This window comes from Parasteatoda tepidariorum, chromosome 2 (assembly GCF_982258835.1).
Source record: "Parasteatoda tepidariorum strain Cologne lab strain chromosome 2, Ptep-v5.0, whole genome shotgun sequence".
NCBI classification, from domain to species: Eukaryota; Metazoa; Arthropoda; class Arachnida; order Araneae; family Theridiidae; genus Parasteatoda; species Parasteatoda tepidariorum.
The window spans coordinates 21,961,343-21,981,173 of record NC_141756.1 but is presented as its reverse complement, the minus strand read 5'-3'; the positions used below and the strand labels follow the sequence as shown (position 1 = coordinate 21,981,173).

Sequence of the window (19,831 nt, the reverse complement as noted above, 5' to 3'; positions counted from 1 at the left end):
GTCGATATTGGCTCTAGATAAGAATTCGATAAAAAGATTTCGAATTCTTTTGTGTCTGTCGAGATTCAGAGTTTTTTCTATTGTTAAAAAGCAATAAAATTTGGAATGTCTAAAAGATTTAAAGATATCCATAACCTTGGTAAACTCAGAAGAAATCTGCCTAATTCCTTAATTTATTACTTTGATATCTAATTTATATCTTTATTGTTCGATACAGCAAGTAAACAAATCTAACATGGAAAACTCCCATACTAGTCAATCGAACTAAATATTTTTAAAGACACTATTTTGCTTCTAAAATCACATATAAAATTTCTTTTGACTATTTCGAAGTAATTGTTAAGTTACAAACAATCGAATTTTATAATTTTTACCCAGAGCGCCAAGTTAAATTCATTTCGTAGTCGAAGTCTATAAAAGGTTTTAAGGCTTTTCTTCTTAATTGGACACTTTAATATTTGCGTTTTAAAATATTAGATTTAAAAATTGGAATAAAAATTATATCGCTTTGAGTTGTAGTTTACAAGTATCTCTTTTAATAACAATTTATAAGCTAAATTTGAACTCTAATGAAAATTCGTTAGAAATTAATGTTTAATAAGTAACTTATTATTTATCTTATTACTTTCCATCTTTATTATTTATCGTGAATTTTTTGAAATTTCTGCGATTCTTTAACAATTGTTTTGCCTATACTTAAATTTTTAATAATTTATGTTTCCACCACTTATGCGGAAGTTATAAAATGCTTTACATACATTAATTCATGAACAAAAATTTTAAAAAACTGTTTAAAAAAATCATCTTGATTTGCGAGTGACACTTCGATTACTTTCCTTGTGAAATGAAATACTCGTTTCGGCGTATAAGAAAATTGTAATAGTGGCGCATTGGGTATCTTCCTTCCGAGACGAAACCTACTCAATTCGGTGATATCGGCGCTAAAGGAAAATTGTAATAGTGGCTCATTGGGTACCTTACTTCCGAGACGAAACCTACTCAATTCGGTGGTACCTTTATCGGCGTCAAAGGAAAATTGTAATAGTGCTCATTGGGTACCTTCCTTCGGAGGCGAAACCTACTCAATTCGGTGGTGCCTTTATCGGCGTCAAAGGAAAATTGTTACTGTGACACTTCGGATGCCTTGCTTGTACGATGAAATATTTCCCATTCGGCGATTCTTTCTTTAACTGTAGAAGAAAGCTTTTAATCAAATTTTAAGACCTATTATTAAAAGTTACCAATAAAATATGGTTTTATATTATAAAACCATATATTTTATTGTTAATTTTACCGAAATCATTACCAAAACACTTTAGTAAAAATCGCGAGTTATTTGCTGTTCTCTTAGAGAAAGAAACGTGGGAAATTTTACCATATACTGGTAGTTTTGGCCATACTTTTTTATCTATGAAGTTGTTTTTGTTTTTAATGTCACTTGCCAATGCCAGCAAATCTGCTAGGTGATCCCAAGCGAATTTAAGTCAGAGGGTGCGTTTCCTTTTTTCCAGTGGCGCTATCTTTCTATCTTTGGCCAAGATTATGACTTCAGCCACACATGCGTCAAATAGAGTGGACTAGTTGATATACCCATTCTTTCATACCAGATCGTAATTTTGATCTAAATCAGAGAATGATCAATCTCCAATTCAGTACCCCAAGTGGTATAATTTGTTTTGGGAACATGGAGGGCTTTGTGACTTGACAAATTTAACGTGCAGCAGTTACCATTTACTACACAGGGAGTCTTCGGCCGGAGGAAATCCAACTCAAGGCCTCTTAGACATGGGTCCAACACCCTACCAACCAGACTATCCTGGCCACTCTATATAGTAAAAAAGATGTAAAAAAACAAAGAGTAAGAACAATATTTGCACTAGTATTTTCCCTCAAACGTTTCACTCAAACGTTTCACCGCCTGGCATAGCACCTAATTTTAAGACTATTATTGATGAAACAATGAAAGAATTCATTTAATTCTTCATATTAAATATTTAAAAAGCTATTAGTAGTTACTAGTTTCTGTAGTTAACATTTTCACAATTGCTAATGAAATTTTTTTACTAAATCGAAAATTCCACCAAAAATGGTCGAACATTTAGCGTACCGCAGTTGGGAAAAATTGGGTGCCACTGTCGTAGACGGTATGAAGATATACCCAAGTAAAGATTGTAATATAGGAGAAAAAATTATTTTGTTATTAAGGGGACGTTGAGGCATAAATCAATACTACTACTAAAATTGACCTTTTTCTACGTACTTTTCCTAAGAAACTACTTATGATGTCGATTTAAAATTTTTGTGGGGATATTTGAGATTTTATCAGTTGCATGCTGTGATAATATTTCAGCGTTCAGAAAATACTTTTTAAGTCATGAAAGATATTTGCTCAAAAATGATGTAACTTTTTAAAAAATTAAAAATTCTCAGTTCATAATTTATTTTAAAAAAACTTCTGCCAAAGATATCTATTAATAGTTATCACAGAGTAAATAATCTATAAAAATAAATTGACGCAAGATCTTGTTTAGATGCTGCGAAAAGGTACATCAAAAAAAGGTCAGTTTTAGCACATTATTGGTATATCCCAACCGACTCCCCTTAAAATAAAAAATTGCTAAATGAACATTTTAAAAAAAAACAACTAAAAAGTTATAATTTCGAGTAATTAAAATAGTATTAAGCGCCTAAGAGTAAAACGTTGATTATGTATTATGCGTTCATTTTTTTTTTAATTAATCAACTATTGATTTTTCTTATTCACTTATGAAGTTTAAAGAAACACGAGAGAGAAATAAAAACTTTCTTACATAGTTATTTCTCACATTAATATTTATAGTTAAACTATTAGTAATATTTATAGTGCTCATATTTCAAGCCAACATAACGTTCAAACTATTTAACTAGACTTTGAAGTTTATAACCAAAACCCATAATTTGTTACATATTAGTTTAATCTTACTTTTAGTGATTAATCATTAGTTTGTAAACTTGTTTTTTTATTAATTTCAATATTGCTTGAAATTCAAATTAAATTTCTCTCTGTGCGTAAAATTGTGGTGGGGAGGGGCGTTTCGATGCACGAAACATATTCAGTAAATTCGAAGAATATTTCTGCGTCCGTCACGTGTTCATTCGAGCGGCAAATTCTCATCGATAGAGAAAACGTTACTCTTTCCCCAAACTCCGACATATTTATTTTTATTAAATAATTTATACATCTTCCATTAAATTTAAGAAATGAAGTGAAGAGAGTTGTTGGAAAGATCAATAGCCGCAAAGTTTCTCGTGTGAGGGTGACACTTTTGAACGGTTTCGCGTGATTTAGTTTGGAAAAATGCCTAACCTAATCTTATTTAGCACCGAAATTTAACGACGCCATTGATTTCTCGAGTTTTAATAATTGTCGAGGATGATAGGAATATTCAGTATCGTGTGTATGATACTGATTAGTGTAACTATGAATGACAAATCTTAAAAGGTTTATTTCGAGAACCCTCATGAAGCGTTTTAAAAGTTTTAAGTTCGTTAATTATGAAGAAACAAATCTTAAAAAACTAAAGAAAGTTTTACTTCAGCTGTTTTTTAATCTTTTAATCATTATCTATACACCGAAGAGCCATTACATTATGACCACCCTGATAATAACACGTCGGACCACCTTTAGCCCTCAAAACTGCTGGCACCCGCCGTGGCATTGATTCCACAAGGTGCTGATAGGTAGTCTGAGGTATCTGGTACCAAGCGCTCACCAACTGGTCCAGCAGTTCCTTCACATTGCGAGGGGGTGGCGTGGCAGCACGAATTTGGTTTTCCAAGTAGGACCACAAATGCTCTATTGGATTAAGCTCAGGTGAATTTAGGGGCCACGACATGACTTGAAAGTCACTGGAATGTTCCTCGACGATTCGACCCTTATGACATGGTGCATTATCCTGTTGGTAAACACCATCCCCCGCAGGAACAACTGTTGCCATGAAGGGGTGAACCTGGTCTGCAACTGTGTTCAAGTAGCTTACACACGTCAGGGATTGTTCTATGAGGATTATGGGTCTTAATGTGCCCCATGAAAGCATTGTTCCTGGGTGAGAAACCATGAAAACCTGGGCGAGTCCATTGTCATAGATGGAGGGTGGTCATAATGTAATGGCTCTTCGGTGTATAATGGTGGATATCTAACTTTATTAGGATATCAATATCTTCCAAAGGAATACTCTCTAAATGATATCACGCTTTTTTCGACTACATGGTGACTTTATGGATAATTAGGAGGAAGCTATACAATGGGAGAAATACTTTATTTCAGTTTCTCTTTCATCGATATAAGTAATTCAGAATTTAAAGGCAAGGAAAATGTAAGTTAAGCAAATACACTTATATAAGAAATACTACTCAAGATAATCTCAAAACATAATGATCACGTTATGAGCCAAGTGGCTTCAAAAAACGCCGGAAACAGTTACCCGGAAGTATAGGCACTAAATAGCTTGCAGTGCACCTTAGTGTAGAAAACTCCATCCATACACATACATATAAACATATTGCTTCAATTGTGTATACAAGTGCTATTTAATATTATTCAACTATGAGAACATATTTAACAATTTTTTTTTCTTTTGCAGTATCTATGACTGTAGCACTGAAGTGTTTCAGATGTGGAAAGTACACACCAGATGGCGCAGGTTCTGTGATTCCTTGCTACACTTTTAACGAAACTGACCTTAAAGAGTGTCACACGTGGGACAGGTACTGTCTAGTAAGTAATAAACGCATAAATTTTACACTAACAACAATTTGCATGAAAAAAACTTTAAATTTTTTTTTACCCAAATTGCTATAAATTTTGTATCATACCTATGAAGTAAAGCATTAAAAAATGGAATTTGTCTAGTAAATTATTAGAGGGAAAATAAAAAAAAGTGTTTTGAAGTCAATAAAAAGATTTTTTTTATTTTAAAAAGTTTTGGGATTTCCACTCTTAAAAGTATAATTTGGGTGTCTCTTAGTCTAATGTATATTTTTTTAAATAAAAAAACGCCAAAGTTGACAGTGTCTTACTCTCGAGGCAAAGTTATAATTTACTAAACATATTTACTATACAAAATTATAATTCAGATGCAGGGAAACTTGCATTTGAAATTCGGAAAAAGCTGAAACTAACGTTGCTCAGACTAGTATACAGGGTGTCCCAAAGCGACCGCGTAAACTCTGAACAGCTAGATTCCTCGCTGGGAGTACATAAAAACTACTAAAAAATCGTTCCTGTACGATCCATAGTTTGCGAGAAAAATACGAAAAAACAAAGTATGACGTCACTGCCGGTGCAGGAAAAAACACTTTATTGAACATATCAACAGCAGTATACTATGCACAATTTAAAGCAGATGTTCAAAGTGTCCACCGTGCATGTCGAGGCAGGCTTGAGCACACCGTGGAGTGACTGTCATCACACGTTGCAGCATCACGGGGTCGACCGAAGTACAAGGAGCATGCAGACGAGCAACTAAGTCCATTGATGTTGTCACTACGTCTCGATACACCAGTTCCCTGAGATGGCCCCATAGGAAAAAATCCAACGGTGTAAGATCTGGTGAACAGGGTGGCCATAGAACCGGACCCCCACGTCTGATCCAGCGGCCGGGGTATTCCATATCCAGCCTACCACGTATAGGAGCACGGAAATGAGCCGGAGCCCCATCATGCTGGAACCAAAGTCCCTGTATTGTCGCCAAGGGTATGTCATCGAGGAACTCGGTTAAGACCTCATTGAGAAACACCAAGTACGACTCCGGAGAGCCGTTCAGGCAACAGATAGGGTCCAATCGATAGCGGAGGAACCCGCGATGCTGCAACGTGTGATGACAGTCATTCTACGGTGTGCTCAAGCCTGCCTCGACATGTACGGCGGACACTTTGAACATCTGCTTTAAATTGTGCATAGTATACTTCTGTTGATATGTTCAATAAAGTGCTTTTTCTTGCACCGGCAGTGATGTCATACTTTGTTTTTCGTATTTTTCTCGTAAACTATGTATCGTACAGAAACGCTTCTTTGGGCAGTTTTTATGTACTCCCAACGAGGAATCTAGCTGTGCGAAGTTTATGCGGCCGTTTTGGGACACCCTGTATGTGTCAAAAAAGGAAAACCACAAAACTCTGAATTAAATATCTAAAGTTATAAGCTTAGAATGAGAAAAGAATAAGAAAAATAAGTGTGAGTCAAGAAAATAAGTTTTTAATGATTTTAGGTTTCCTTCAATTTTTTCTTCCTAGTTCTAGGTCTTTCCTTGTTCCTTCTGGTTCTCCATTTAATAATCATTTAACACTTTTTTCCCAGTCCACTTTTAAGATGTGTCCAGATCATTAGATTCTTTTTATTCTTATATTTGTAGCAATGTCTGGTAACACATATTTACCATAAATCACTTTATTTGTTCCGATCATTCTATGTCCATCCTCACAAATTGCACCCAAAATTTTCGTTAAAAAAATTTTTTTTACCCATATTCAGAAAAAGTCGGAATTCCTTTTAATTGAAGTCCACGTCTCAGATCCGTATAACGATATAGGTACGCACTTTATTCACAAAAATCGAGTTCTAGTACGCGAAAATCTGATTATTAGATCAAAAATTATTAAATGCTCGTTTTTTTTGGGCTAGGTAATTTCATAGTAATCTTAAATACAATTTATGTTTAAATTTTTTACACTTACCGTACCTAAATTACGCTTTCAATAACTCATATAACTTAATTCATGAGTATTATGCAAAAAATATTATGATATTCAATGTATTTAAAATCATTTTTTTATCAATTAAAAACTATTTTTTTAAACTAAATTATTAAAAAAGCTAAACTCTTCTAATTAAAGCGAATTATTCTAATTATTCTTTTTTTCTTGAAGTGAAAACGATATAGTTAGAAGCAAAAGAAAATTTCGTTTTTTTACTTTAACTGTCGCTGTTTTCGTCTCTGAATGATAAATTACTTTATTTTTTGTGAATTGTTCTAAAAACATTAATTACGCAATATAAAGTATATATTTGTCATTTTATGCCCCATAAAAATCCAGTTAGCTATTTGTTAAAGCTTTTATAGATATACATTATCATTCCCCGATTCAACCATTAAATAACGTTTCTATCTAAAAATACAATTCATTTATCTGAAGTCAAAATCTGCCATTATATATCTCAAATGTGTTATTAGGTTTCTAAACGCGACTTCATTGCATTTACGTGCATGCATATCCTCTTAAATACGAAGCTATAAAACGAAATGAAAAGGTTTAAACGTCGAATCGTTTAGAATGTATTCATTACATATTCTAGACGTTTACTGCTGTTAAGTTTTAATTACTTGCTATGACGTTTGTTATATTATCAAAATTTCAGAGATAAACCATTAAAGAATTTTGTCTTGAATATGATATTTCATAGAGAAAATCGAGAATTAATTTGCTATCGTTGGAATTTCTAAGTAAGTCTCAGTATTTGGAGAAAGGCATTTGAATCGAAAATTAATTCATATGAAGTATTACTTCAGTATTAATCTCACCAAATTAAAACATTATGTTATGGATTAAGTCGTCCAAAAATAGTTTAGTGTAATTTATGTCGTCTTTAACATTTTAATGGAGTCATTCATTTTTCTCAGCGAATCATACATTTTATTTCAGTATCTAATAAATCTTTTATTAATATTTTGAAACATCATTCCTTTTCTTTAGAATAGTCAATAATGAGATGATTAGTAAAAATTGTAGAAAAATATATAAATATAAAAATGAACACAAATTTACAAATGAAATATTTTATAAACTTGTTTATTCTTTCTTCATTTTTATGTATCGCTTATAAGAAACTTTTCTTTTAAATACTCGTTCATTGTCATTTACCTTCCACTCATTCATTATCCATTCACTCATACTCTATTCATTCATTATCTTGAGAGAGAAAAAGAGAGAGAGAGAGAGAGAGAAATGGAGAAATAGATTCATAATTTAATGACAACCATATTTTTTACTAAATATTTAAAATCGTGTTTCATTCCTTTTTCATACTTTATTTATTCTTTTTTTTTATTTTTTTTTCAAGGATGAGCAATAAAAATGACTTTACATTCATTGTTATTTTGTTTTACATAGTTCGTTTTTAAATTGACTTAAATTTTATTAGAAAATGTCTTGCAAAGATACAATAATTTAGCCGTTTTTATTTATGATAGGCTACCTAAATTCCCTGTAAAACTAAAACCTTTTTTTTAAACATCTTTGCAATATTTTGCTTCAAGTTACTTCAATTCTTATAAAATGAAATTATTAGTAGAGCAACTACATAATTATAAAATACGTTATTATACAATATAATACGCTATTATACAATAATTATTTTAAAAATGCAATGTCAACAATTACATTTTTGGGAGTATTCTTTGGAATATAATTTTTCTATATCTTCAATGTTTTCAGAACTCAATTAACAAGCATCATTAATAAATAACCTTCCTTTAAAAGTTCATACTTATTTGCAGTTAAAACTTTAAAAAGGCTGTTAAAAGTAATATTCTCTAGTTATTATTAGTTCGATAAGTTAAATATGAAAAACTAGCATAATCAGTTTGTATAAAATTACAAAAAGTAGCATTACGTGAATTTGTATGAAACCGGAAATTCAGCACAATGAATTTATATCCTATTTGAAAAACTAGCATCTAAATTTATATGAAACCAGAAAATGTCTTGCAAAGATACAATAATTTAGCCGTTTTTATTTATGATAGGCTACCTAAATTCCCTGTAAAACTAAAACCTTTTTTTTTTAACATCTTTGCAATATTTTGCTTCAAGTTACTTCAATTCTTATAAAATGAAATTATTAGTAGAGCAACTACATAATTATAAAATACGTTATTATACAATATAATACGCTATTATACAATAATTATTTTAAAAATGCAATGTCAACAATTACATTTTGGAATATAATTTTTCTATATCTTCAATGTTTTCAGAACTCAATTAACAAGCATCATTAATAAATAACCTTCCTTTAAAAGTTCATACTTATTTGCAGTTAAAACTTTAAAAAGGCTGTTAAAAGTAATATTCTCTAGTTATTATTAGTTCGATAAGTTAAATATGAAAAACTAGCATAATCAGTTTGTATAAAATTACAAAATGTAGCATTACGTGAATTTGTATGAAACCGGAAATTCAGCACAATGAATTTATATCCTATTTGAAAAACTAGCATCTAAATTTATATGAAACCAGGAAAATATCATATAAGTTGGTAGGTTCACGCCAAAAAAGCAATTTTGCGAGTTTGTGGCTATCACGTCAAGGCATCTTTCGATTTTTCTCTTTTTATATTTTATCAATTGTTTTTCTGTTATTGGAATAATAAGTCTTATTGCTCAATTCGGATCAATTACAATTTAATAAGACAAATTATTTTAGTAGTAATTCGTTAAGCTGTACGCTTTATTTACACCAAATATAGTGCGGCTCGGCTCAGAAATCTGGATTTGTATAAGCTATATGTTGTTGTTGTTACTAATGTCACTTGACCACCCAGCAAGTCTGCTTGGTGATACCAAGCGTATTTAAGGCAGAGGGTACGTTTCTTGCTTTTCAGTGGTGCCATCTATGGACAAGAATACGATTTCAGCAACCCGTTTATAAGGCGAACCCATTCGTACATCCATTCACAGATAGTAATTTTGGCCTGAACCAGAGAACGATCAATCTCCAATTCAGTACCCCCAGAAATATGATTTTTTATGGGAATATGGAGGGCTTCATGACCTGATAGATTTAACGTGCACCAGTCACCATTTACTACACTGGGAATCTTCGGCCGGCGGGGATCGAACTCACGACCTCTTGGACATTTGCCCAACATCCTACCAACCATGCTTTCCAGGCCTGTATAAACTATGCATTCTTGTAGCTTATACAGGCCTGGCTAACATGTAAGCTACGTATTCTGCTATATTTATATATAGATTAAATTTGGTAATTTGGAAAATTTGGTTGGTTCGTATATGCTATATTTATATATATTAAACTTGGTAATTGTTTTTGCTAAGCTGAGACAATGTATATGGTGTACATAGTTTTGTTTATGAAACAATTAATTTTTGATAAATTATCTGCAGAAATTTTGTTGAACTTGGCCACTATATATATGAAACCAGAAAACTCACTATTGAGTCTGTAAAGAAACAGAAAAAACTATCACACTGAGCTTATATAAAGTCTGGACATTGGTATAATAAGAGTTAATATGAATCAGAAAAACTGGCATATTGAGTTCGTATAAGACAGACAGGAGAAATAAACGAAACGAGCTTATGTGAAACCAGAATAATTAACAGTGATTATATGGCTGTTCTAAGTTTCAAACATAATCACAAATATTTACAATTTACTGTAATTCAAGCTAAAGTAGTACATCAAAACTGATTTGAGCCAAAAACATTCCAAAAATGTTTGATATCTTAATAGAATTTCTTTTGTAAAACTATGAATAAATTATTTATTATTTATTTAGGGGTAAACTAATAAATAATTAATTTCTTTTTTTACAGGAAAAAAAAACTCTTAACGAAAAATTCATAAACAGTAAATACATGCGTGCTTTTGAAGATTTAGATTATTTTAATATATTCGAAAGAATTCTTTTCTTTTTTTTCGTACGTTTTCTTTTTTTTTTTTTATCCCTTGCTTTTCCTGGGAGTTATTTAATTAAGTATGTTAGGTGAAGTGTTTTTCATTGCATTATAATACGTTTGTTGTTTAATTAGTCCCAGCCTAAAGCAAATGTTACCATGAACTTCTCGATCACACTTAATTAACAGTCATTAAAAGTCATTTTATATATTCAGAATTAATGATCGAAATACTTCCTGCAAAAAAACAAACAATTAAGGGAGATTGTGGCTTCGAAATTGACGCTAAAAATAATGTTATGTCAGTAATTGGTTTGTTGTTTTAAAAATACAAAAGTAGTTTTTCTTATTTGTAGTGAACAGTTTAAATGCAATATCTAGTGGTCGAAAACGAAGAGCATTTTGTATTTGATTTTCTAAAAGAAATTTTAAAGAAAAGTTTTCATTAATGGTTCTTTGTATTCCAAAAATCAACTTCTCACCAAATGGATAATTATAAATTGTAACTGCTCTGTTAATGATAAAAACATAATTAAGTACGAAACAAGACGAATGAATAGGAATTTAAAGAAATAATTATTAACATTAAAAAAATAAGGAAAACTTAAAATAATCGTTTCATTCCTTAGCGCTTTAAATACAAAGTAATTAATTTTTATCACAGCAAAGATTTAGAACGAAACAATGAATTGAATTTGAAATAGCAAAAAAAATATATTTTTAAAACATTATAAGTGTTTCAGAAGCCTAACTCTAGAAGCAATAATTTTACTTCTATTTTTCAATTTTAATTTTCTAAATTGCGCTTTGGTAACTACGTAAACAATTATAATATTGAACACTCAGAGAGGAAAAAAAACGTTAGTAGTCAAACTATTCTGTACTACATGTTTTAAAAGGAAAACATGGGCAGCCGGGATAGCGTGGTTGGCAGGGCACTGGACTCGCGTTTGGGAGAACAGGAGTTCGAATCTAGCCGGTCGAAGACTCCCGAAGATGGTCCACCCTTAGATGGTGACTGGTGCACGTTAAATCTGCCGGGTCACAAAGTCCTCTATAATCTCATAACAAATCAAGGAAGGAGGAAACTGAATTTGAGATTGATCTTTTTCTGGTTCAGGTCAAAAAATACCCTCAGTGGACGAATGAATGGATGTATGAATGAGCCCGTCATATAAACGAGTGCGGCAGAAGTTGAATGCTTGATCATAGATGGCGCCATTGGGAAACAAGAACAATCGGGCCTCCTCTCTGTGTTAATTGCAGACGACAACAGCAACAACAACGAGGAAAACATTTCGCAAAATGTTTACTGATTTTCAATAACATATATAAGCATTGGAAGAAAAAGATATTCATATCCTGATCTTTGTGGAACATTCTCTTACAAAAGAAAATGTTTCTTTTCAACTACACAATACGTGATACACAAGTAGTAAAAATATGTGTGGAAAGTGATCACGCATATTGCTTTGAAAAAAAAAGTCTTTTAAAAAAAGTATCTGATGCACGTTTGAGTTTATTTTTCATGAATTAAAAGATAAATAGAACTTGGAATTTAAATCTAACTTAGGTGTAACAATCACATAAGTGTAGCAACACGATATGAAAATCTACTTTCTCTCCGAACAAAATGGATTCGGAGAACAACATGATTACCATAAGGATACGCTTTCCATCTAACTGTTTTATATGCTCTTAATCTAACCGAAATGAAAGCATAGAACAAGAGGACATGAGATATTGCTCACAATTTAACTGAAATGAAAACGTGTAATAATGTGATGTAAGAATTTGTTTTCTTTATAATCGAAAGAAAAGCATTGAATCAATTGATATGGAACTAATCTTTCAATTCAACTCGAATGTTGGGACATTATGGATAAAAAGAATATTTTTATATTCTTTTAATCTAACCGAAATGAGAGCACAAAATAAGATGACTTGGAGATATGTTCGCATGCAATCGAAATGAGCACGTGTTATAAGAAGACGTACATATATAATTTTTATCCAACTGAAACGAACACGAAGAACAGCATGACATTGGGATAATTTTACTTGGAAACAAAACTAACACCATGTTGTCTCTAATGCCTTACTCTATTAATGTTTAACTTTTTATACATTTGGAAAAAAAGTACAAATAAAACTTAACAACTTATATCAAGAACTTAAAAATTTTCCATCTTGCCTTATTACACAAGTGTCTGAACTTCATTACTTTTTGCACAAGTAAAATAAATTTTATAAAATCTATACACTGCTTCATATAGTTCTCTTGCATGTGCATTTTATTTAATTTTTTAAACAACTCATGTACGAACATATAAAGCTTCTATTAATCTTTTTATGTTATTTCTTTTCTATAAAACAAATCCCAATTAATTATTCTAATCGAAACACTTTCTCATACTTTTAAAAAGTCACATCCTATTCTTAAAACTATTTTTAACTCAAGTATGCATAATTAAAGGTAAAGACATTTTTCCCTTTACTCTTTGTGGGAATCGCACGACCTATTTCATAAACCAATAAATTTCCCTCTTTACCCAAAATAGAGACATTTTCGGATTTTTTGCAAGATTTTCCCTACCAGAAAGACTGATCGTAGATGGAGTAAGCTTCATTTTTCGCTCGTCATCCAATTTAAAATGATCAAATAAAATTATTTTGCTTTCATTAAAATCCTGCCGTTCATTTCATTTCGTTTTCCTGCTCGGTTAGATTGCTACACTACATTTTACAAACACATCAAAGATTTCAAATTTATACATGTAAAAATCCGGTTAGTAAATCAAAAGTTATGCAGATTAACTCCCTTTTTTGTAGACCATTTTGTACACAAAGATTGTCGCACTTAAAGCTTTTTATCAGGAACTGTTAATAATCTTAATATTTTCGACGAACAAAATGTTCTATGTCTGTGTGCAGCGAAAAGAAATGGCGATTTTTATGGAGTAAAAAAATAGTGCAATTTCTTGAATTGTGCAACCCACTGTATTCCATCCACAGGATTTTAGGTTAGACGACGGCATTAGAATTGCAACGACTTAATAATAAATCACGGAAAGCTGCTATCATATAAAAGATATCTCTAAAATTATTCTAACTTTAAAACTACTCATTCCTCACGCTAGTAAAATTCGTCCAGAGCTGACATTTTCAGGGGAATAGAAATATATGTAAATGTTCCAGCTAAAATTTCTCTGAATGCCATTACCACGTAGAATACATTTCATTTTAAATTTTGTATTGGATTTTTAAAATATTTGAGCTTATATAGAGGAAAAATGCTTCAAAATTAGTTTTTGAATCTTACACAGCATATAAACTATCAGATGTAAATTAAATCTGACACTTTGCATTCTTTGACAAAGATTTGGAAAGGAAATTATTCCTTTTGTTTATGAGAATAAGTAGTAAGTAGTGAGTTTATGAATAAATTATAAAGAATACTTTACGAATTATAAAATTTATTATGTTTAACGGTATTTTAATTACAGAAAATATAAATACAGATTTTTAAAAAAAATGAAAAAAATTTCATAAATTATTCTAAAAATTCTTATATTGAAAATATTAAAATTTATTTTATTTTTTTAATTTAAATATTTTTATGTTATTTTTTAAATAGATTTAATTTTCTAAATATTTTGTAACCTTCAATTATTATTTTTTTACAAAAAAATTTAAAGATTTTTTTTTTCTAAAAATAAGATTTTTTTCCAAAATATATTTCATGAACAGTGTTAAAAAAATTAAAACATATTATTTTTTTTTAAAAAAGTATGTTTTCAAAGCATTTTTTTCTTAGAGGGAATTCAAAAAGTTATTCAACAAAGAAAATTATTTAAAAGTTTTATTGAATTTTTAAAAATCTAAAAATTAAATCAATTGAGTGAAAATTTTAATTATAAATATTTTTAAAATTATTTCCTTAAAGGCTTTTTTTTTTCAAAGAGAATTTCTTGACTCCATTCTTTTAAGCAATTAAAGACTTTTCTATATGAAATGTCGATTCCGAGATTTTTTTATGATTATTCAGAATATTAAACTTATGTTTCATTCAGAATATTTAATTTATGAAAAATAACGACATTTTTTAAACAATTAGAAGATCAGTTTGACAGTTTAACATTGGATTATAATAGCCACAAGTTCCGGTTTCAAGTTAATTAATAACATAATTTTGTTTATCTTCTGAAGATTCTTTCTTTACCTTTACTACAAATAAATAAGAAGTTTCTTTGCCAGTAGCGCAGTACCCAACCTTTAAATAAGATATATTAGACTTTAAGACTTTGTTTGTTTGCAATGTAATAGTATTCTAATTGGTGATTTTGTTTTATTTTTTAGAAATATTTGAATGAAGGAATTATCGTTCGAGATTGTGTGCAGGAATGCAAACCAGGAAGTATATATATTTTTCAAATTTTCCAATATATTGCATTATTATGTTTTAAGGATAATTATACAGCATTTTTCTAATCATTCAAGAATTATTTTTTAGTTAGATTATATTTTATTCATATAGTGATTATATCTTATTCCTATACAATGTGTTAAATGTTAAATAAAGATAAATGTTCAGACTATATTTATTCATATTTGCAAGTAAAAAAACATTTTTTTGACTGATATTTGGCTAACATTAATTGAGTCATTATTTTTTAGCATATTAAAATATTTCAACCGAGAAATTATACATAGTTTCTAAATCACTCAAAAACTTATCTTATCCTGATTAATCCAAACTTATTTTCGTTTCAAATCCTATTTTCTAAATCAATTAAAATATTACGTTATATCGCATAAAAAATTTTTAGTTATTATTTATAAATTATAGATAAATTTCCAACTAATTCAAAACTCATCTCTTCCACATAAATCTAAATTTATTTTCAAATTGATAGTTTCAAAATTTATCAAAATATTATATTATATCGTATTAAGAAATTTTACTCATATATAAGTCTCAAAATTATTTTAAGATGATCCAGATGATCTAAATTCATTTTCACTTTAATTGATATTTTTCAAATAAGTTGAAATATTATGTTATATCGTATAAAAATTTTATTCAAAGGATTATGCATAAATTTCCAAATAAAACATTCATCTCTTCCAGATTGATCCATTTTAATTTGACTTTATATGTTCTAAATTAATCAACTATTATATCGTATAAAAAAATTTTATTCCCATGAAAATTTCTAATTTATATTTGTCAGTTTCATATGTACAGTTAAGTAATTAGTAATCAATAAATTTATTATTGAAAAAAATAATATTGTCCAAATTTTTTAAAATTTCTAAAATCCATAGCTGCAATTAAGTTTTTAAGTTTCATAACATATTTTTTTTATATTTTTCAAAATTACTTTTTGTTTAATGATTACAAAAATCACCATTAAAAATTAGTGTGAGCAGTTATGGGACAGTGCGTTCGCGGGTTACAATGAGGTGCGCAGGGTTCGAATCCCACTGATGATCGACTACAATACTGACGTAAAATATCCTCAGTGATAGACGAATCATGCGTTCCAGTCCCCTTGCTGACAGGCTAACCATGGGAGGTTCTCGTGGTCTTCCTCTCCATGTAACGCAAATGCGGATACATCAAAAAGTCTTCCACGTATGCAAAAATGTACCTAATACTTGATCCAGGAGTTCCCTTGTCTTCCGGATTGGGTTTAAAATTTCAAGGCTATGTAATTAAACATTAGTAGTCGTAAGCACAAAAATTTTTTCGGTCCTCTGATCAACGTCGGTTATAAAATAAAATAAAAATGAGTTAAATAGTGTTGCCAAAGACTTTAGGAGGGAAAATGCATAAAACAAATAAAATAACTTCATGAAATGTTGTCAAATTCAAAGTTCTAAGTAGAAGCTCATGTAAATAAAAATTTTTAAAAATGTTGGCCTTTATCTTTCCTTTCAGAAAATAAGACTATAAGAAGGAATAAATAATTTCCCAATCTTTCGATTTAATAACCACCCATCAGTCTTATTTATTGTTCACTATCAACTACTTACATTCCTTCATTGAACTTAAAGCCTTGACTAGTGGAGATCTGAACGAACAAAAAGGTGTTCATACAAAAGGGAATTCTTCTCTCACAATTGCCAGCATCAATCTTCGGGCCATTAATCATTATGGGTCATTCTATGGCCGTTTTTTGGCCACACCATCCCATTCGATTGCATTTTTGTTAAATGTTTCTGAGAAAAACTTTTTTTTATTTGTTTTCGTCTGCTGTGGTTTTTATATATAGATCATTAAAAATATGTGAACTATTATTTTTCGTTTTTAACTATAACAAAATAATATATAAATATAAATCAAAAGTAATGTTAACTTACATTTAAGTCTACCACATATTTTTCTAGCTGTTGCATTATTCGAATATAACAAAAGTATGGATATTGCTTATATTAAAACTCAAAGTAACTGCAAATACAATAAAATATAAGTGTCTCTCCATACGCAGTAAAGCTCTACATTATAAAGTTGCAAGCGCTTTTATTTGCAATGGTGTAAGAATTTAAGAGAATTTGCAGACTTGGTCGATTATCACTAGAACTACTGGACGATTTTGATTATTTTAATTGATATGTGTACATACATTGATACAACACAAAACAAATAACCATTCAGTAATTGTAATACACGCTCATGATCATGCGTAACACTCAGAAGGTAGTCAAAATGCATGAAATTGCCACAAGACAATTCAAGCCAATTGCACACAGGAAATGATAAACTGCCTTATTTCAAGCATGAAATCACGCTGCAAGGCCAGCATATCTGTAAGAGGGGACCATACCCCTTATTAAACCCTTTTTTTTAAAGAAATATTCTGCAACCGCTGTTTTATGCCTTCCTACTCCAACGAGTGCTACGCACGATCATGCATGTGTGTATTACAATTGTTGAATAGTTATTTGTTTTGTATTGTATTGTATCAGTGTACGTACATATCAAATTTCATTAAAATCAGTACATTAGTTCTAGAGATAATCGACCTGTATGCTCCGAATTCATCCGTACTGAAAGTACGCTCCAAATAGGGATCACAATAGGGTCCGTGCAATCTTGGGCCATTAGAGTCAGAAAGGCTCCATTCATGTATATACTGTGGGCCTTGAGGGGAAAATCGCGTGATCTCGCTATACAGAGTGGTCCTAAAATATATGTCAGAGGCCGGTATAGCCTGGTCGGTAGGTCGCTGGGCCCATATCCAAGAGGTCGTGGGTTCGATCCTCGCCGGCCGAAGACTCCCCGTGTAGTAAATGGTGACTGATGCACGTTAAATCTGCCGAGTCTCAAAGTCCTCCATGTTCCCACAACAAATCAATACCTCTGGGGGTACTGATCCAGGAGTTTCCTTGTCTTCTGGATTGGTTCAAAATTACAAGGCTACGGAGTTGAACGTAAGTAGTCGTAAACCCATGAAATTGGGTCGGCTGTTCAACGACGGTTATAAAATAAAATATATGTCAAAAATTTTAAGGTAGGTGGAGGGGACCTAAATAAGCATATTTCGTATAGGATTGTGTGTGCGGTAATGCCGCCTTGAGCCAGTAGTAGTTTTGTTTTCTTTTGTCTTTACTTGTCTTTTCAGTTTCCTTTGATTTATACTGCTTTACAAGCTAGTGCTTCAATGTGCCAAAGTTAGATAAAAGTTTCATTTAAAAAACAATGTCTTAAAAAGCCACAAATGGTAAAACTTTTTATTAAAACCTAAGTGGTGTTCCAATGGTGGCTGGTATGCAATTTTTTAATCGCCATTTTTTATATAGTCGCCCTGTGGCTGGAGGCGACTATACAGCTTTTTTATAACTCTGAAGATAGATGGAGAGTAACACTCGGACGAGACTCTTCCGAGTGAGAAAAAACTCTGTAGAGCTTTTTTGATAAATATTTTTTAAACTTTTTTCTTTAATTTTGTTTATAAATAAATACATAAAAGTTTCGAATAAACACATAAGAAAATTAATGCTCAGATTACTGTAATCACGCTAAAATTATCTTAAAATGCGAAAAGAAAACAAAAAATTTTTAAAAGTTTAAAAATTTGGAATTTTTATTAAAAAATTCAAATTTATAACATCTGTGTTGACACACTCGCCATATTAGTTGAACAATTCTTCCCCTGTTTTACCAGTTCATGTTTATTGTCTTTAAAGGCAATATTCGTGACTTATAAGCGATTCGTAAGAGGCGATGTGTAAGCGAGTTGTAATCGACAATATTGATGAGTTGTATTCATGAATGTAAGTCTTAGCTGAATTTCTATACTGAAAGTTAAAGTTTCATTTTAAAAACAATGTCGTAAAAACCACAAATGGTAAAACATTTTATTAAAACCTAAGTGGTATTCTAATGGTGGCTGGTATGCACTTTTTTAATCGCCATTTTTTATATAGTCGCCCTGTGGCTAGAGGCGACTGTACATTTTAACCTATACTTTTCCCCTTCTTATACATCATCACTAACTGTGGACTAGGATAATTTTTTATGACGGTTAATATTTTGTAGTTATATTTTTAAACATTCAGACAATTTTAGTGTTAGTAACTAGTTCAAATTTTCTTTTTCAGTTCAGGAACTTTCTGAGTTTTTCTGCTGCGAAGAGGATGGCTGTAATACTGCTAGCGTCCAGAGATATGGATGGACAATCGCTTTCGCGTTTGGCCTCACTTTCTTGATGCGATTTATGAGCATCGAACTTTGAAAAATCGAGCCAAATGGAACATTATGATAAAAAAAAATGGTCAAAGCAAAACATAACTCACGTTGCACAAGTGCCACCATTTCTTTCCTCTGTTTTACACTTTTTTTTTTCATTTTATATATTTTGACTGGTTTGGAAAAAAAATGCGTTTTCTCTCTTCGCGTAAAGAATGTGAATATTTTAGTCAGACAGTGATTGGATGAGAAAAAAAGGCAGTTTTGTAAGATTGGTATTAATTTTTTGTAATTGCAAAGTCTGGTCATCGTGTTGTAATTTCCTTTCAGCTAGTAAACTTATAATAGTGATGAGTTGAAATTCAATGTGTGAAAAGATTAATAGTTCTAATGAAATTCACAAACAGTTCTGAAGATTTATATTTCTAATTTACCACATTAACTATTCTAAAGAATTATA

At 30.7% G+C, this 19,831-nt stretch overlaps 1 protein-coding gene across 1 annotated transcript in view; it reads left to right on the top strand.

Moving 5' to 3' along the window:
• The window catches only part of LOC107448316 (uncharacterized), a 100,633-nt gene extending 81,077 nt beyond the window's left edge, over positions 1-19,556 (top strand). Inside the window, exons 2-4 of the mRNA XM_016063467.4 lie at positions 4,623-4,756; positions 15,036-15,093; positions 19,284-19,556. Coding sequence (XP_015918953.2) covers positions 4,623-4,756; positions 15,036-15,093; positions 19,284-19,417 — 326 coding nt within the window. The 3' untranslated portion in view covers positions 19,418-19,556. The remainder of the gene's footprint in view (positions 1-4,622; positions 4,757-15,035; positions 15,094-19,283) is intronic.
• Positions 19,557-19,831: the final 275 nt, after the last annotated feature.